The sequence below is a fragment of the Lissotriton vulgaris genome, chromosome 1_2 (assembly GCF_964263255.1).
Source record: "Lissotriton vulgaris chromosome 1_2, aLisVul1.2, whole genome shotgun sequence".
In the NCBI taxonomy this organism is placed as follows: domain Eukaryota; kingdom Metazoa; phylum Chordata; class Amphibia; order Caudata; family Salamandridae; genus Lissotriton; species Lissotriton vulgaris.
In genome coordinates this window covers 106,082,862-106,103,177 of record NC_141686.1, presented here as the reverse complement: position 1 = coordinate 106,103,177, position 20,316 = coordinate 106,082,862, and the positions used below count along the sequence as shown (strand labels likewise).

Below are 20,316 nucleotides of genomic sequence, written 5' to 3'. Positions count from 1 at the left end.
CAGGTTTGGGCTGGCCAAAGATGGCATGCATCGCCTTATAGAATGTACGAAGCTGGGCGGGAGTCTCTCTGGGTCCCGGAAAGGGAGGGAAACGCAGAGTCGACTGTTCAGGCCCTTCCAATGTCTCTAGTCTGATCAGCCGACCGACGAGGAGAAGTCGAAGAGTGCAATGCTTCTTCGACTTCTTATGCTTCAACTTTCCTGACCCAGAGTGCGAAGACTTCGAAGACTAGGAACCCGAATGATGGGGGCTCAGTGACCGGTGCCTCGACCTCCTTCGCGACTGGGACTTTGAACGGCGCAGAGCGGAACGCCGGTGCTCAAGCAGCTTTCGGGACCGCTCCCACAAAGCCTTTGGCGCCATTGACCTGCAGTCAGAGCACGACTTGGGGTTGTGGTCGCACTTGAGGCAAAAGAGACACACGCGGTGCGGATCCATCACCGACATCATGCGATGACAGGAACTGCAAGGCTTCAAACCGGGCCTCCCTCATGCACCAGGAGTCGAAAACTCGAAAAAGAAGTCGAGAAAAAGGCAGTCAAAGTTTGATTGGAGGTACTGCTCTTCCCAGATCTGCGCTGGCTGGCGTGGAAAAAAAGAACGGACGTCAGCACGCAAGGGTGGCGTCTAAGTAGCTGCCGCGACGTCATCCCGGATACTGCTGACTTTCTGGATCCAGTCTGACGCCTGGGGTAATTCTAAGGTAAGGAATCTATAACTAACGTGTTTCTTTCCTTTTAAATGAATACGATCTCATCATTTTGGATTTGACCGAGATAAATCTCCTGAGGAAGTTAGACATTTTTTAAACAATATTGTGAAAAAGAAAAAATTGGTAGTATATATGAATAAGAACAAAGTACTAGCATTTGGGAGATGTTCAGAACGGCCAGTAAGGTATAATTGGCATTTACAAACCAGCAAAATAGAGAGTGAATAAATATAAATATCTCATTATATAATTAAGAGCACTCTTCCCGGGGAATGGATTTAAAAGATGTAGCAAAGATCATGGGAGGCCGACTTTGAGACCAGCCCTGCCTGCTTATGCTAGGATTCGTCCACAATTTTAATGTATAATTTTTAAGTCTTCGTGATAAATATGACTCAGAGAAGGAAGGGGGCGGGGGAATGATTAAAAAGGTTACTGTAATTACCAAAGTCATTGATGGTCCAGGCCATCATATTGGAAACAAATGATTCTGGTTAAGTTTGGAAAGCAGGAAGGGCCAAAGATCTCCACCCTCTGCAAAAAGGACATTGCACTAAGTGAGTTGAAGTGGGCAAAAGGCTTAGGAAAAATCTGGAAAATATACATAGGAGACTGGGAGTAAACATAGAAAGCCAAAATTTGAAAATATCCACTTCAAAGCCAGACCTCTGTATAATTTGTAAAAAAAAAATGCAAGAAAACATGATCTGAGGTATTCAAGTGATAAATCGTCAACTTGATTTAGGTTATCTTCTTGGCAAAATGAGGAATGGTTTCCTTATTATAGATGCCTTACCAAACTCCTCCATCAGTTATGAGTTGTTAAAATTTAGAATTGGCCTATGTCCGTATTTGAAGAATGGAAATGTGAAAAAAAGCAATGGTAAATACTAATGGAAAATGAACCTGCGTGCTAAACGTAAAGTGTGACTGTGTACATATAATCCTAGATTGTCAAAACCTGATAATGTCCCCTAAAGTACCGTATTTTCCGGCGTATAAGACGACCCGGCGTATAAGACGACCCCCTACTTTGCTTGATAAAATTTAGGTTTCGTGCTATACTCGCCGTATAAGACTACCCCCACTTCCAGCGCAGTCCAACGCAGTCCTGCATAGCCATTCCGAGAATTTATTTTGAGCTTACCGTATTAGTGATTCTAATCCTCCTCCCTGTGGGTGAGCAGTAAGGCTTTATCAGTGGACAGTGTTAAGCGTTTATTGTACAAACTCAAAGACTGAACTCAAACAAATTGGTTGTATAAACAATATTGCTTTAGTCGCAATATTTGTATTTAGAACCATATGAAAAACTGTCACTTGTGAACATACCTGTTTGTCATCAAACATGTACGGTACGATAAACATAAATTATTGCATGAAACAGTGCAAGTGGATTAAACTTTTCATAAGTCCAAGCGATTTTTACAGGATTTACGACGTTCCCTTTAAAAGCCTTCAAAATCCTCCTCTTCGTCATCTGATCTCATAAGTAAATCAATGAGATCTTGTGGTACATCTGTAAGGCAGTCATCGTATGGATCTGGTACCAATTCCGTATCAGATGATGTGGTCTCTGCTTCGGCATCCTCTTGATCTTGCCACAAGTAGTCGTCCTCCATACCATCTAATGAATTTGATATGCCACACTTCTTGAAAGACTTTATGACTGTTTCTGCATCGATGTCGTTCCAGGCCTTGATGACAAAGTTGCACAAAACATCCAACTGTGGAGCACGCATGTTTCCTCCTTTTGTGAATGTTTTTTCACCGCTAACCATCCACTCATTCCACTGTTCTCAGATGCGATCTTTAAATGGCTTGTTTAGGCACACATCCAGTGGCTGCACCAACGATGTCAATCCTCCAGGTATAACTGCAGCATCTGTTTTTAGTCTTGCCAGCCTTTGCTTGGTGCTTGGAGTTAAATGAGCCCTGAACATATCCCACACCAGTAGACTACGTCTTTGTAGAAGTCCACCTGGTCGCCTGCTCCATACATTATCAAGCCATAGCTTTACCCCTTCTTCATCCTACCATCCTTTCTCATTCACATGCACAAAACAACCAGCAGGAAGCTTGAGTTTCGGCATTGTTTTTCTTTTGAAAATAACCATTGGTCTCAGTTTTGCGCCATCAGCTGTGCATGCTAGTACCACTGTGAAACTGGACTTCTAATGTCCTGTTTTTATTAAAATTGTCTTTTCACCTTTTTGATGGACAGTTTTGTTTGCAATCATATCGAAATTCATTAGAGTTTCCTCCATATTTCCGATACTACTTAGCGCATAACCATGTTCATTGCGCAGACTAATAACGTAGCGATGGAAGCTATGCATTTTGGCATCAAGATCCGCAGGTAATTTTTGGGCAATTTTTGTCTTTTGCCGCAATACCAGATTATGCCTTCCCAAGAATCTAGTACACCAGGATACAGTGGCCTTAAATCTGTTGCTGAGATCTGGGTTAGATTTGGCCCACTGAAGTGCAACCAATCGGATTTTATTTCGGGTCACTACATAACCGCTTTGGCGATGCTCAGTCACCATGTCTGCTACATGCTTTTCGAGTTCTGGCCAATGTGGGGTGCCTCTTCTTAATGCACACTTGCCATACTCCTTAATGCTTTCTCATTTGCTCTCCAGGCCCGGACCATCTTTTCTGTTACTCCATATTGTCTTGCAGCAGCACAGTTATTATGTTCCGTGGCAAAATCCACAACTTTAAGTTTGTAACTGGCTTCATATTTCCTTCTTCTTGCCACTGCTGGAGCCTTGCTGGGTTCTTGACTGCCAGCCATTTGCACTGGATGTACTGCTGGAGCCTTGCCGGGTTCTTCACTGTCAGCCATTTGCACTGGATGTACTGCTGGAGCCTTGCCGGGTTCTTCACTGTCAGCCATTTGCACTGGATGTACTGCTGGAGCCTTGCCGGGTTCTTCACTGTCAGCCATTTGCACTGGATGTACTGCTGGAGCCTTGCCGGGTTCTTCACTGTCAGCCATTTGCACTGGATGTACCGTACCGGTGCTGTACAGTATGAACAGGTGCAGAGACAATCACGGCAAGTGCTCTACTGCCTTTGGGAACATTCTACAGTCCCCTTTCTATGCCCATGTCATGGAGAGAGGAGAGAGGAGCGCGTGCCTAACGTGCAACACAGCGGGGGCTGCCATCTTCGGCGCTGGCTGCCCGTTATATATTTCGGACGTCCTGCTGCCTCGTCTGCCTGGGGATGTGCAAGCGGTTGGAGGCGCGTTGTGAAGCGGTCTGACACCTTCGAGTGAAGTCCTCGCTATGAAAAAACGCTTGCTTTCGATACTTGCACAGTTCATGGCGCGGGGCCTGGGTGTGGACGTTGCCAGTGCCGGTGGCTGTATTTTTTTAACATAAGGTGTGTTGTATTTACTATTCGAGTGAAGTCCTCGCTATGAAAAAAACCGCTCGCTTTCGATACTTGCACAGTTCATGGCGCGGGGCCTAGGTGTGGACGTTGCCAGTGCCGGTGGCTGTATTTTTTAACATAAGGTGTGTTGTTTCTTGTTATTTCCTATTGTGAAGCGGTCTGACACCTTTGAGTGAAGTCCTCGCTATGAAACAGCGCATGAAAACAGACCATAAAATTTGGCACCCGGCGTATAAGACGACCCCCGACTTTCCAGAACATTTTACGGGGTTAAAAAGTCATCTTATACGCCGGAAAATACGGTACTTTTTAAGATCAATATGTGATGAATATGGTATTTTAGAACACAAGCAACCAACTGAACTTTTAATTGATATGAAATATTTGGATGTATCATGTGCATACGAAGATATTTGTTAGCAGTAAAAATACTTTAAAAAAAGATTATTCATGAGCTGTTTGTAAATAGAACAGATTTTAAGTCTAATAGAAAGTTTAATAGAAATACTTGATTTTGTAGGGTTTTATACATATTTTAAAGTGTAAATGTTTAAGAGATGTGTGTATGTATGATTTTATGATGGTTTAACGACTATGGTTTACTCTGAATAAACACCCTTTTTGACTGATACTGTACATTCCGTTGCTAGGAAATGACTGTGCATCTCATGTGTAGAAACAACAAATCTTAAGATTTTCTCATAAATATGTTGGGTGGATTAGGGTATACATCAACAGTGTGAAATGGCAATTCAATTCAGCAACTCAGACAAACATCCAAATTACTCTTCAACACAATGTTGACATTTGGATCTTGAAGACAAGTTCACAAAGAAATTTAAGTCACTGCCATCTGGATTCCCCGTGCATGATGAATTCAATTCCTACCATCCACATACATGGAAATAATGCAAGTGTTTGTGCAGCCAGAACCATGGGAAGGACACACACCTATATAAAACCATATGCAAAATTACTCCCTGCTAGCAGATAGATAAAGGTATTTTATTACTTCTTACTTCTCAAACTAAAATGAAACTATGGGCTAAATTCTCTTTTGTACACGGAGGAGAAAATCAACAAATGCTTGATAAAAGAGGGATGCTTTAAGAAAAGAACATCACATCAGAGTGTCACATTCATAACACAGCAGCAATTTATCTACAGAAGCCAATGGAAGAATTACCTGTATGATCTGTGAGTGGACGGACTGTTGGAGGAGTAACCAAACTCCATAGTGTAATGGGAGCGCTCCGTGGCCGGCGATGGCGGTGGATTCAAAATCTTCAAAAGAAAAAAAGGTAAAATGCTTTTTAAAGACTATACAGTGGCAATGAACAGAACTCTCAGTGTATGGGTATATGAACAGCAACAATCATGTGTTATGTCAACATAGCAACAAGAGGTACTGTTTCCGGCAGAAAATAATTTACGCAAAGTGTGAAATTGATACAGGGAGGACAAAATGCAGCACCACACCACCTAAAAAGCAACATTTTTTAATTGAGCACCTTATTCATTATCAACTGCATATGAAAAATCTTCACCGAGATCAATCCCAATTCATATTAATTTGAATGCTGTAGAGGATTAAAACGTAAAAACCAAGTCGACTTACCCATAGGTTTTAACAAAAGTTACACAGAAAGCTGCTAGCCAAAATACAGACTCCGGCAAAACCTGGTCAGAATTGAGATATGTTAGCTGTCCACGCCAAATAATATGATATGCTGGAGGCCTAATCAGCACGGGTCCGACGGGATACTACAGTCTAGTATGACCAAAATGCAAACCAGGCTAGACTTGTAAGAAGTGGCATAAAAAGGCCCAGTCACCTAGAGACAGAAGGCCTGCAGGAGCCTTCGGTAGCGAGGATTGGTATGCCAACCCCTGCTCAATAACTGCCATCTCAGCCCTGGCGGAAAAGGGGAAATATGCACTATTATATCACCAAAGACTAACCCAGTTCTGGTGATCATTTGGAGTAAATGTACAGAATTTGATGTAAAGTTTCTATAGGTTTTCCCTCATAACAATATGTGGATTACAAAGTTTGGCCTATGGCAAGCTTCATTTGTTCTACATGAAGAAATCAACAGCCAAAAATCAAAACCCATGAAACTCGGATCTGATGCGCCAACTAATGGTGCTGCTGGTGTCTGCCGCAGCAGGACACCAAGATGCAATATGAGCAGAGGGTACAACACTGCACATCTGACAATGACAACAGTTTTGTAGACCTAGAGAGATGAAAGGTGTTACAGAACTAGCATTACCAGGCATAGACATTCTCTACTCACAAAACAAACGGCATATATCTGCCAAAGTAAAGACTAAGCCTGCCCAATTGCAGACCTCTCTAATAGAGAACATTCATCAACAGCTCTCACTGGACACAACACACTGCCCAAAAAGATATGTGCAAGAAGACAATACCCAGAAAATACGTGGTGTGGACACTGGTCAATGTCTGACATTGGCTGAGAGCAGTTGAGGAAAAACAGAAGAGAAAACTACCAAAAAGCAATACTAACCTCACAAAACAGATTTTGAAGGCTAAACGATGCCATTGAGTAAAAGGAAATAAAATGCGTCACAATCTATTTTGTAAAAGTCAGAAAGTAAAAAAACTTTTTAAAAAAATTAAAAGGCCAGTAGCGGGCAGAAATATGAACCTGCGCAACACACAGTGAACCATGCAGATTTGAAGCAGCTTGGAGGCTTCTTCAATGTTCTTTTTGCATTCCTTTTGAAAAGAAGGAATTTAAATGTGCTAAAATTGCCCAGTTTTAAGACATTTATAATTAGTTGTAAAACATGTATCAGACTTTAGGTGTCAATTTTCATAAGGAAATGGTTGCAGACTTGGGACTCCTGTTGTGAGGTGCCCGGAGAGGAGGGATTTTGGGGTGGGCAGTGAGGCTGAGGTGAGAAGTGATGGACAGGAATCTGTCAGGCAAAGCTATCCTGCACTGTTTGCCTCATAACAGACATTGATGTCATTCCATTGTACCCAACTGCCCAGAGTGTGGTTGGACATCACACCGCTTTCTAGCTTGTCATTCCCCCCTGAACTGGGAAAGCGTAAATATGGCACTCTATAATCAAGCAACAGGGCTCTGATTCCAAGGATACTGTTGCTAGAACTCCACATATGGATCACAAGTGGTTCTATTCTGGGAACTGTTGCTTGTTCCTGACTGTGGGACAATCCAGCTGGTGCTTTAATGCAGCAGACTGGTGCGTAGCAGGAGACCGTGGAGACTGGCGAAAAGCCTCACAAATGATAAATTTACATTATTGTTTAGACCCTAGGATTTTTGCACTGAGGCAGGATGTTGGTAAGAGTGGCATCCTGGATGTAACTGTACCCAGGTGACTGCTTTTTAATCACACCAAGACTATGACAGGATCATAGGTTTAAAAAAAAAAAATACTTTGTTTATATTGATTTTCCAAAAACACCAAAAAATATTGCAGAATACAAAAATATTGTTGAATAAACATTTGACACTAATTTGTATTTTATCCATTTACATACATAGTTAGACAAAGGTCCACTTACAGACTTGCAGAGTGGAATTCAGTTATAAATTCATAAGCTATCATTGTTGGTATCTCACGGTGGTCACTCGAAAAACATACAGGATGATAAAGTGTCAGATAGTACTACAATAGCACGCATCACACTTGGTTAGAGGCTGAACTATCATTTGCATTCAATAAATATTCTCTAAGTGGCCAGATGGATCTAGAGCGTGAAGTAAGGGGCAGTGTTTAAGCATATGCTTCAAGTTGTTCCAGGCAGTAGGTCATATGTTTGAGCCATGTCTTCTGGGTGGTATCGCCTTCGCAACCCAACGACACGCCACTTGTCGTTTTTGATACCGGGATGACCAGGGCAGTTAACCACTACACTTCAGTAGAAACCCCATGAACATGGGCAAGAAGGCATATTCAGAGGTCTCTGAAAATATATTTGAAAGTGTAGTCAGCATCTCACACAGGTAGTTGTTTATGGGAAGGCACGTCCAATCTAAATGCATGAAATAAGTCTCTGGTACACTGCACCTGCAAAAGCAAGAGTCTGTCTCATGTTTACTTTTTGTTAGGTTTAGGGGTGTACGGATCGTGTGGAGGAACTTAAAATACACGATCCTCAATTGAGTATTGAGTGACAGAGCCCAAAATGTCCATTCTTCATCTATGTTGTTAGTAGAAGGGGTTCCATCTGTCTGGAGGGCCATTGTTGGCATTTCGGATTGTACAGCCGCACAAAGCTGTTATGAGGCGGCTAGTGGTTGAAGCCTCTAAAAGCAATGCAAGGGTTCAAAAAGGAAAATGCTACTTACCAGTATGCATCTGTTCTTGGCATGTAGGGCTGCTGACATTCATATCTTAGCATAGATCACCGCCTATTGCTGAGTCCGGATGTTTTCACCTTGTTGTCTTGGAAGAGTCTTCGAAGTATAACGAGATAGGTGACTCCTCCCCTGGACTACAGTGCGCATGGGCATCTTCTCCATCTTCAGATTGTTTTTCGCCATTGTGGCAAAGATGGAGTATAGGAAAGTAAGAGATGACCATGCAAATGTATGTAAAGAAGATAACCTTGCAGCTGTGACAGGCACCGGGGAGGAGGGTGGGCGATATGAATGTCAGCAGACCTACATGCCAAGAACAGATGCATACTGGTAAGTAGCATTTTCCGTTCGAGGCATGTGGGCTGCTGAATTCATATCTTAGCATTGACTGTATAGCAGTTTCTCCTCTAGCGGTGGTTGCCTGTACCAGCTGCAGTGGTTTGAAAAAGTTTAAAGGACAGCCTGGCCCACAGCAGCTTGTTGCTTAGCTTGCACGTCAACACAGTAATGTTTAGTGAAAGTGTGTATGGTAGACCATGTAGCTGCCCTACATATGTCTTCTAGGGGAATATTTTCTAGGAAAGCCACGGATGCCCCATTTTGCGCGTTGAGTGAGCTTTTAGGGGAACTGTTAAAGTGCGGTTTGCCTTTTGATAGCATATTTGAATGCATTTAACTATCCATCTGGCTATTCTGGTCTTAGAAATTGGATTACCCTTATGTTGTGGTGAAAAGGCAACAAATAGTTGCTTTGCCTTTCTGAATGATTTAGTTCTGTCAACGTAATATAGCAGGGCTCTTTTAACGTCTAGTGTGTGTAGAGCTCTTTCAGCCACTGACTGTGGGTTTTGAAAGAAAACTGGCAATTCTATGGACTGATTGATGTGGAAAGTGGAGATAACTTGGCATAAATTTAGGGTTTGTACGAAGCACTACCTTATTGTGGTGTATTTGCATGAAGGGTTCCTGAATGGTTAGTGCTTGTAGCTCACTCACTCGCCTGAGGGAGGTAATGGCAATTAAAAATGCCACCTTCCATGTTAAGAAATGTAGTTCACATGAATGAAGTGGTTCGAAGGGTGGTCTGGTAAGTACTATGTTTAAGTTCCAGACTGGCGAAGGTGGATGCTTTGGAGGGATAATTCTTTTAAGTCCTTCCATAAAAGCTTTGATAGGTGGTATTCTGAACAGGGACACATGTAGTCTGTTTTGAAGATATGCTGCTATAGCAGCAAGGTGTAGCCTTATGGATGAGTATGCTAGATTACATCTTTGAAGATGTAGCAGATTAGGTTTTGGATGGAGGCATTTAATGGATTGATTTGGTTGTTATTATTACAATAAATCACTAATCTTTTCCATTTAGCTGTGTAGCATGCTCTGGTTGTGGGACACCTTGTTTCCTTGATAATAATCATGCAGTCTGGAGGCAAGTTAAGATATCCGAACCCCAAGACCAAAGGAGCCAGATGGCTAGGTTCATCCGATTGGGATCTGATTTCTCCATGGTTCTGTGTTAGCAATTGTGGCGAAAGGCGCAGTCTTTGGTGAGGAACTACTGAGAGTTCTAGGAGCATTGTGTACCATGGCTGTCTTGCCCATGTGGGAGCAACCAGGATCATTGTGAGTGACTGTTACCTTAGTTTGCGTGCCACTAATGGAATCAGTGGGGTTGGTGGAAAACATACACAAATCTGCCTGACCAGTTCATCCATATCGCATTGCCTTGTGACAACGGGTGTGGAAACCTGGCGGCAAAGGATGGGCATTTTGAGTTTTCTTTTGTGGCAAACAGATCTATTTCTGGATGTCCCCACTTTTGGAAGAATGGTTGTAGAACTTGAGGGTGATTTTCCCATTCGTGTATTTGTTGACTGTGTCGGCTTAGTAGATCTGCTATACGATTGTCTATCCCTGGGAAGTGTTCTGCCAGGAGAAAAATGTTCTTTTCAATTGCCCACCTCCATATGCTATGTGCTAGGTGAGATAGCTGCAGAGAGTGTGTCCCTCCCTGTTTTTGGATGTAGTACATGGCTGTCATGTTGTCCGTCCGGATTAACACAGCCTTATTGCGCAAGTATTTCTGAAAGGCTTTCATTGCTAGAATACTGCTAGTAACTCTAAGTGGTTTATATGTAGTGTCTTTTGCTGGACTGTCCAGAGACCTTGGACTATGTATTGAAGGAGATGGGCTCACCAACCTGTCAGTGATGAGTCCGCTGTTAATACTACCTGTGGAACTTGCTCTTGGAACAGTCGCCCCTTGGAAAGGTTTTGTGGGTTCCACCACTGCAGAGAGTTGTAAGTGCGACTGTCTACCAACACTAGGTCTTTTAGTTGTCCTTGAGCTTGGTTCCACTGCTGTGCTAGGCATTCCTGTAAGGGACGCATTTAAAGCAGAGTATGAGGGACAATGAATATGCAGGAGGCCATCATGCCTATAAGCTGCATGAACACTAGAGCTGGCAGGGAGTGTTGTGGCTGAAATCTTTGAATGAGAGACTGTATGTTGGCTATCCTGGCTGGATTTAGATATGCCTTCGCCACTGAGGTATTTATTGTTGTTCCCAGATATTGTTGTATGTGGGAAGGTTGCAGATGTGATTTTTGGTAATTTATTGAAATTCCTAGACTGTGCAGTAGCTGGATTGTCTGCGACGTATGGCTTGCACACTGTGCGTATGAGTTGGCTTTTATGAGCTAATCGTCGAGGTAGGGGAACACATGGATGCGTTGCCTTCTGAGGTGTGTGCTACTACTGCTAGGCATTTTGTAAAAACCCTTGGTGCTGTAGTTACCCCGAAGGGGAGAACTTTGAATTGATAGTGGTGACCTATTGTGAACCTGAGGTATTTCCTGTGAGCTGGATGTATAGGGATGTGAAAGTATGCATCTTTGAGGTCTAATGTAGCAAGGAAGGCGCCTTGCTGGAGTAGTGGGAGTACCTGTTGTAGAGTGATCATATGGAAATGCTCTGAGAGTATATATTGGTTCAGAGGTCTGAGGTCTAATATTGGTCTGAGGGATCCGTCCTTTTTGGGAATGAGGAAGTATAGAGAGTATACTACCGTCCCATGATGTTGAAAAGGTACTGGTTCTATGGCACCCTTTTCCGGCATGGATAGCACCTCTTGTTGTAACAGCGTGATGTGTTCCTTGGACATTGGACGGTGTTTGGGCGGTATGTTGGGTGAAGTAGAAGTGAGTTCCAGGCAGTAACCATACTGGATAATTTGTCTCACCCACCTGTCTGTTGTAATGGCGTTCCAGACTGGTAGGAATTGTGTTATTCTGCCTCCGACTGGTGTTAAGTGGTCTGGAGGGAGTGTGAACAAGTCACTGTTTGTTGGCGGTGGAGGATCTGGTGTTACCACCACCACGTCCTCTGCCCTGGTTATTGTTCCCTCTATAACCTCCTCTGTTGGAGCCTTTATTAAAGGTGCCTTGTGTTGTACTTTTAAATGATGAAGAGGTTTGGGATGTGTTGCCTCTGCCTGAGCCTCGTAAAGAGGAGCGACGAAAGGAGCTCCTAGACTGTTGAAATTGAAGTGCACCCATGGACTTAGCGGTGTCGGTATCTTTTTTCATCTATTCTAAGATGGTATCAACTGCAGGGCCAAACAAGAAATCCTGGTTAATGCGTTGATTGTGTATGGTAGATTGCACCTAATTTTTAAAACCTGAGATGAGGAGCCAGGCATGCCGGCGTAGCAACACACCAGTGTTGACAGACCTAGCGGCTGTATCAGCTGCATCAAGGGCGCATTTTATGGATGCGTTAGTGATGAATTTCCCTTCCTGTATTAGGTCATTAGCTTTTGCCTTTTAGGGTTCTGGTAGGTGTTGTAATCCCTCCAGTTCATCATAGTGTGATCTGTCATAGCGTGCTAGGAGAGCTTGTGTATTGGCAATTCTCCCAGGTATTTGCTGCCTGAGAGGCCACTCTTTTCCCTGAGGCTTCTAAGATTTTTGACTCCTTGTCAGGAGGGGGGGTGAGGGGGAGGGGGGGGGGAGAGGGTGGGGGGGGGGCAATTACCTGTTTGCGAATTTGCCCTTTTCCTAGCATTAGAAACAACTAGAGAGTCTAGTGGTAACTGAGACTTGATATAAGAGGGGGTCTGTAGGGGCTGGTTTATATTTCTTTTCAATTCTAGGATTGAGGACATGCGCTCTGGCTGGGTCTTTGAAGATGTCTGGTGCGTGCTTTAGTACTCCCTTTAGCGTAGGGAGTATACATACACTTTTCTCTGATGTTGGGAAGGTGTTAAATAGGAAATCCTCCTTTACAGGGTCAGTGTGCATGCTTACGCAATGATACTAAGCTGCTCTGTCAACTAACTGGTTAAAAGCAACAGTGTCGTCAGTAGGAGATGGCTTTGTGGGTTATGGAGAGGGATTGGGTATGGGTTGTTTATAATATGGGTCATCAGGGCCATTCTGATCGTCCCATGTGTGATCCTGGTTTCCTTGATCATCAGGGTCTATAAAATCCTGTTGAGGGTCTTTACCCATGTCTTCTCCCTCATCATAGTATGGAGGTGTAGGAGAATATGGAATATAAGGCATTTGAGGAGTGAAAGGAGGAGGTGTGAAAGATCTAGAAGGGGATGTCCGAAAGTCCTTTTTCTTAGGAGGAACAGGAGAAGGAGCCTCAGTGTCCAGTCTTCTCTTTTTCTTATTGTAAACTGCTATATGTCCCGTATCAGGTTCTATATATAGTCTATTTTGGTCTGGGCTCACTGGATCAGGCTGAAAAAACTCTTCCTCCACTGTCCGTGGCTTCGGCGCCGATGTTTTTGGATCAGTCGCTTGCTTGTTTTTATTTTTCTGTTGAGCTTTTTTCAGCTTGACGGCCTTGTTCGACTCGACGACCTTCTTCGGTTCGACAGTCCTTTTCAGGTCGACAGCCTTTTTCGACTCGATGTTTTTTTTCGGCTCAACAACTTTTTTCGGTTCGACTGCTTTCTTCGGCTCGGTGGCAGTCTTCGGATCGACTACTTTCTTTGGGTCGATTCCTTTTTTTAGGTCGATGACCTTTTTCGGGTCGACGGTTTTCTTTGGATCGACAACCTTCTTTGGGTTGACAGTCTTCTTTGGATCGACGACCTTCTTCGGGTCGACGGTCTTTTTCGGATCGACGACCTTCTCTGACTAGACGTCCTTTTTTGGATCTACGACTTTTTTTAATGTCGGCGCCCGTTCTCGGCTCTGCTGCCATTTTTGAGTCGACTGCCTTTTTGGTAAGTGTTTTGCTCGGTCCGGGGGTACCGGAAGGCTTGGGTGTGGTCTTCGGAGCCGAGCCGGAAGGCAGGGCTTCTGAAGCAGTGTTTCGGTCGCGGCTTAGGCTTTTAGGCGATGCTTTGACCGGAGCCTTGTCTGGAGGTGAAGGCAGGGAAGGGGCTTTGGTACTCACTGTTTGCCCCGGTGGGATGTCGTCATCGGAGTCCGACTGGTCTTCTACTGTAACTAGTTCTAGGTCGGAGTCCGCTGCCTCTGGGAGTTCATGTTAGTCGGCGAAAATGCTTTCCGGTTCAGGTGCCTGTCGCTGCATCTCTTGTCGAGCAGCTCTTCGGTTCCGGATAGTTTTCTTCGACCAGAACTGAGCACAAACTGTACAGTTTTCTTCGTTGTGCTCCGGAGATAGGCACCTGTTGCATACTGTATGCTTGTCGCTATGTGAAAACTTGTATCGACATTGTGGGCATCTTTTGAACGGGGTCCTTTCCATCAGCAGGAGGCCCACGTGGCGTCGAAAAGGCACAACGGCCTGCTTCGGCTACCAGAGATAGATGGAAAGAGATGTCGAGTCGAGGGATACCGAGCGGAAACAATACCGTCGGAAGTATAAGGTTTTTGGCCTTAGAAATTTGGAAAACTTCGGTCCCGAAGTTGGAGTTATCAAAGTGCATCCGAACCCAATGGCGGAGAAAAATAATCTGGAAAATGAGAAGATGCCCATGCGCACTGTAGTCCAGGGGAGGAGTCACCTATCTTGCGATACTTCAAAGACTCTTCCAAGACAACAAGGTGCAAACATCCAGACCCAACACTAGGCGGCGATCTATGGTAAGATATGAATTCAACAGCCCACATGCCTCGAAATGCATGGTTCTCAAGGGAATGTAGGGAAATGCAGCAGCGCACGCCACACTCTGGCGATCATATAGGAATGTCTCTAATGATGTGTGCAGTTCCGCAGGTGGAAAGTGAAATTAATGATAAATTCGGGAACAGATCACTCATCTTTAGTAATTTAAGGAAGCTAGAGTGATTTATCTTTGCACCTGGGTGTTAATTGTGGTTGGTACAAAAGTGACAACTCCCGTGAGTATAAATGACTCTAAAGCCAAGTTTCTGGGAGACCAACGCCATACACACGCCACTGTATCCATCGTTGATCCACTGCGGTTTATCTACTGGTGCAGAATGGTTGGGAGTGATACAGAAGAGGTATTATCTGTTTGAACTGCAATATGGGGCAAGTATGGAAACCGATACCAATATTATGTATATTGCGCTTGGAAGCTGTTGTAGTAGAATTCCAGGTCACGTTCTGCAAAGCTGCCTCTATCATATGGTAAAACTAGATATTCATTTCAGTCTCGTAAGTTTTCTGGTTACTTCAATGTCAAGACAGCCGAACCACAATGCACATAAATAATGGAAGGATAAGTTAGTTAAAAAAATATATATAACTTTTATTTATTGTTTTTTTTACGAGCATGACAAACACCTCTGCACGACTGCGAGGGTGGTTCAAACAATAGCATACATAATAAAGTCTACAGTCACAGAGCTAGGAAGCATAATGATATCCAGGACAGGGGTGAGAGGAACCCTAGGTAAGAATACATGTCAATTGGAGAAGAAAAGAGCACACTAAACTTACAAGTCAAATTGTGCATTGAAGTCTCGACCCAACATTTCAGACTATAAGTTATTGAATGTAACATATAATTGTTCACATAGTGCAGTACATGAATGAGGAGCGTTATACTGGATTCAGCTCACACTCAGTTTCCCCAGTTTCCTTCCTCACTAAATAATTTTGATACAATCCCCAGAAGCTTCTAGGCGGACTGGGGAGGCAATAATTCGCTGTACACATCATATTGGGTATTACAGTAGAGCATATCAGCAGCCCCTTCCTCTCTCGTAGGTGTGGGGCCTCTTCCCCATCTTATGGCTACCTGGTGCTGGGCTAACATCATACCAAACGCCACTAGATTCCTAATATCTTTATCTATATCCTTATCCCAACCGAGTAGAGCCAGCACGAGGTCAGGGGCAAGGGTATGTCCTGTGATGTCACTTAACTTGCGATATATTCGCTCCCAATAGCCAAGGATCTTCAGGCAGTACCAAGCCACATGTATAAAACAATCTATCTGCTCCAGGCAGCAATGACAGTTAGCAGTGTCCCTTAACACCGTATCTGCAGAGTGTTTCTGGTGAATAATAAACTCTATTAATATATTTGAAATGTACGAGTCTTTGTCTATTTAGGGAAATGCTCTTGATGACAGAGAAGCAACACTCCCAAGCTTTATCATCTATGACTATGTTTAAATCTTTCTGCCAACCTTGGCAAGACTTGGACAATAGTGACTTCTTCTGTTCCTGCCGTCGCCCATACAACCTGGTCACTAGCTTCTGGGGGAACTTGTCTGCAGGACATACGTAAGAGTAGGCACAGCCTCAGGCTCCTGCAGACCCCCAAGCAGGGTGCACCGGGTGTGTCGGGTTCTATGGTATTGAAATTGGTCAAGTACGGAGGAGGACCCTTTCTCCTCCTGTACATCCTTCCACGTATAGACCACCCCATCATCAAAGAAATACCCCAGCCAAGTGATGCCCATTTTAAGCAGCGCATTGGTGATCTCTAGCTCAGTCCCCATTGAGAACCACTTACACCATTGTATCGTTATTAAAGGAGAGTATAAGAGCGCCTCGCCTATTTCTCAAGACACCATGTCTCCGATTGAACTTATAGAAGATCAGGTGGAATTGGGTCGGCAACCACTCTTTCAATACAATAGTGCGGGATGTCCTCTGGACCGTGTATCCACACATGTGCACGCGAGGCTTGTGCTGCTCTGTAGTATAGCTCCAGGTCAGGAGCATTTAGTACACCGGCAGAGTAGGCTAATGTCAGGGTTTCCCATCTGACCCTGGGTTGCTTACCTGCCCACGCCAGCCTGATCAATAGGGACCCAAGTAGGTTAATGGTGCGTATCAGAAGGGTTATGGGTATATTTGTAAAAAAAACAACAACAACCCCCCCCCCCCCCCCCCAAAAAAAAAAAAAAATATTGGGTAAGAACTACCATTTATATCATAGATATGTGCACCATTAGAGAGAGGGGACATTTAATCCATCTACTAACGTCGTCCTCAAGCCGGGAAATCGACAGGGCTATGGTAGGAATTTGGACCCCCAGATACCAAATTGGGTCAGTGGACCATTGCAGAGGAGATCGAGCTGTAATTGTGTAGTACACGATGTTAAGGGGAACATAATTGATTTGGACCAGTTATTGCGCAGCCCAGAGACCTGCCCAAACTGCGTGACCACAGCTAGCACTGGCCCAAGATTCCTCTCCGGCTCACGGACATAGATTAGGGTGTTATCAGCGTATACAATAAGGGAATACCCACGAAACGTATGGCTCTGTGATGATGGTATTCTCTGAACGCACACAGAAGAGGCTCTGCCACTAGGGAACATAACAATGGGGAGAGCGGACAGCCCTGTCGAGTGCCCCGTGAAATTTTAATAGTGTCTGAAACAACATTGCTCACCCGGACTCTGGCTCGCGATCGTGTATAAAACGGAGATCCATCGGAGGAACACCTCGCCTACCCCCACCTTTATTCAGGACGCATTTCAGGAAGCTCCACTCAACTGAGTAGAATGCCTTCTCAGCATCAAGAACAAGCCTTAACAAGTTTGAGCTCTTGGCATTGTAAATGGCTATGCCTTTTATTTTGGTATTGGTTTTTAAAACCTAAATAAAAGACAGTCATTTACAATGGCAATAGCTTAAACTCGCGTAAATGCGAGACCTATTGCATTGCAAATGCTTTTTTTTTTTTTAGGAGCACCTGCCATCTCAGGTTCAATGTAAAACCATAATTTTGTTGAGGCTATATATCCAACAGGATACACATAGAAAGCATTTTAGTTCCGTAGAATATAATTCCCAATGTGGTTCCAGCTGCCATATAGTTGGCCAAAGACATGTTGGTAACAAAACCATGTTTGATTTTAGAACCAAAGTATACGTGCCACCAAATGTCAGATTGGTAGCCCTGTGTGGCCGGCTAAAAGTGCCATTGGTGCAGGCCGTGGTCGCCTCTGCACCTTCATGCACGCGAGTTTAACCACCTTAGTGGGTCCTGCAGACAGCCTTTATTCTCAAGCACTAAGCCCACCATCTCCAAGGGGCAAGCCGGAAGGAATATGCTACTTACCAGTATGCATCTGTTCTTGGCATGTAGGGCTGCTGACATTCATATCTGTGCATAGATCGCCGCTTAGTGTTGGGTCCGGACTACAGTGCGCATGGGCATCCTCTCCATCCCCAGATTGTTTTTCGCCATTGTGGCAGAGATGGAGTGTAATACTGAAAGTGATGACCATGCCTGAAAATGATTCTGAGTGCTACTGCTGCGACAGGCACCGGGGAGGAGGGCGGCCAATATGAATATCAGCAGCCCTACATGCCAAGAACAGATGCATACTGGTAAGTAGCATATTTCGTTCGAGGCATGTGGGCTGCTGAATTCATATCTGTGGTTAGAATGAATAGCAGTTACCTCCTTAGCGGCGGTTGCCCATGCCAGCTGCAGCAGTCTGAAAGAGAGTTCTGAGAACAGCCTGTCCTACAGCAGCTTGCTGTTTGGAGTGTACATCTACGCAGTAGTGTTTGGTAAATGTATGTATGGTGGTCCATGTGGCTGCTCTACATATATCCTCTAAAGGAATGTTACCTAGGAAAGCCATGGATGCCCCTAGCTTGCGTGTGGAATGCGCTCTTGGGGGAACTGTTAAAGTGTGTTTAGCCTTCTGATAACAGATTTGTATGCATTTAACAATCCATCTGGCTATACCGGATTTGGAAATAGGGTTGCCTTTGTGTTGTGGAGAGAAGGCAACAAACAGTTGTTTAGTCTTTCTAAAGTCTTTTGTCCTGTTGATGTAATACAGGAGAGCTCTTTTGACATCTAAGGTGTGCAGTGCTCTGTCTGCCACTGCATCTGGGTTTGGAAAGAAAACGGGCAGTTCTATGTTTTGATTAATGTGGAACTGCGAGATTACCTTTGGCATGAACTTGGGGTTGGTGCGCAGCACTGCCCTATTAGCATTAATTTGTAGGTAGGGCTCTTGAATTGTCAGGGCTTGAAGCTCACTGACTCTTCGTAGCGATGTGATGGCTATCAGAAAAGCCACTTTCCATGTAAGAAACTGTATCTCACAAGAATGAAGAGGCTCAAAGGGGGGCCCCATGAGCCTGGTGAGAACGATGTTTAGATTCCAGACAGGCGAAGGAGGGTGTCTGGGAGGGATTACTCTTTTGAGGCCTTCCAAGAAGGCTTTAATGGCAGGCACTTTCAAGAGGGAAAGGTGCTGTCTGTTTTGAAGATAAGCGGCCATGGCAGCCAAATGTATCCTAATGGAACTATACGCTAGATTGCATTGATATAGATGCAGCAAGTAACATATGATGTTTTGCGTGGACGCATCTAGCGGATTAATGTCATTGTTGGAGCAGTAAATGACAAAACGTTTCCATTTGGCTGCATAGCACGCCCTAGTTGTAGGTCGCCTTGCCTCCTTGATGATGTTCATACACTCAGGGGGCAAGTTGAGGCAGCCAAACTCTATGACCTCAGGAGCCAAATCACAAGACTCAACTGTTGCGGATCTGGGTGCTGAATGTCTCCATGGCTCTGAGTGAGGAGGCTGGGAGTGAGGCACAGCCGTTGGTGAGGCACCACTGAAAGTTCCAGGAACGTGGTGTACCAAGCCTGCCGTGTCCACGTTGGAGCAACCAGGATGAGCGTCAGGGAGTGCTGCCGCAGTTTGCGCGCCACCAGCGGTATGAGTGGGGCTCGGGGAAAAGCGTACGCAAATTTGCCTGACCAGTTCATCCATATCGCATTGCCCTGAGATTGCTGGTGTGGGAACCTGACGGCGAAGCTTTGGCATTTTGCGTTCTCCTTTGTGGCGAAGAGGTCGATCTCTGGATGACCCCACTGCTGGAAGTATGGTTGGAGCACTGAGGGGTGAAGCTCCCACTCGTGCATCTGATGACTGTGCCTGCTGAGCAGGTCCGCCATCAGGTTGTCTTTGCCTGGGAGATGTTCCGCCATGAGGAAGATGTTCCTCTGAATGGCCCACTTCCACATGCTCTGGGCTAGGTGAGATAGCTGCGGGGAGTGTGTGCCTCCCTGTTTCTGGATGTAATACATGGCAGTCATGTTGTCCGTCCGGATCAACACGACCTTGTTGCACAGGTGCAACTTGAACGCTTTCAGTGCCATGAAGATTGCCATCAGCTCCAAAAGATTGATATGCATCTTTTGCTGCTGAGCCGTCCATAGTCCTTGCACAGTGTAATGGAGGACATGCGCTCCCAAACCCTGGAGAGATGCGTCCGTCGTCAGTACTATCTGTGGGACAGGCTCTAGGAACGGTCGTCCCCTGCAAAGGTTTTGTGGATTCCACCAATGCAGAGAGTTGTATGCACGACCGGTTACCAACACTAGGTCTTTTAGATGCCCATGAGCCTGGTTCCACTGTCTTGCTAAGCATTCTTGAAGGGGACGCA

At 44.7% G+C, this 20,316-nt stretch overlaps 1 protein-coding gene across 1 annotated transcript in view; it reads right to left on the bottom strand.

The window, feature by feature from the left end:
• The window catches only part of LRP6 (LDL receptor related protein 6), a 1,045,411-nt gene that overhangs the window by 57,883 nt on the left and 967,212 nt on the right, over window positions 1-20,316 (bottom strand). Inside the window, exon 22 of the mRNA XM_086952928.1 lies at window positions 5,305-5,402. Within this exon, the coding sequence (XP_086809054.1) occupies window positions 5,305-5,402 (98 nt within the window). The remainder of the gene's footprint in view (window positions 1-5,304; window positions 5,403-20,316) is intronic.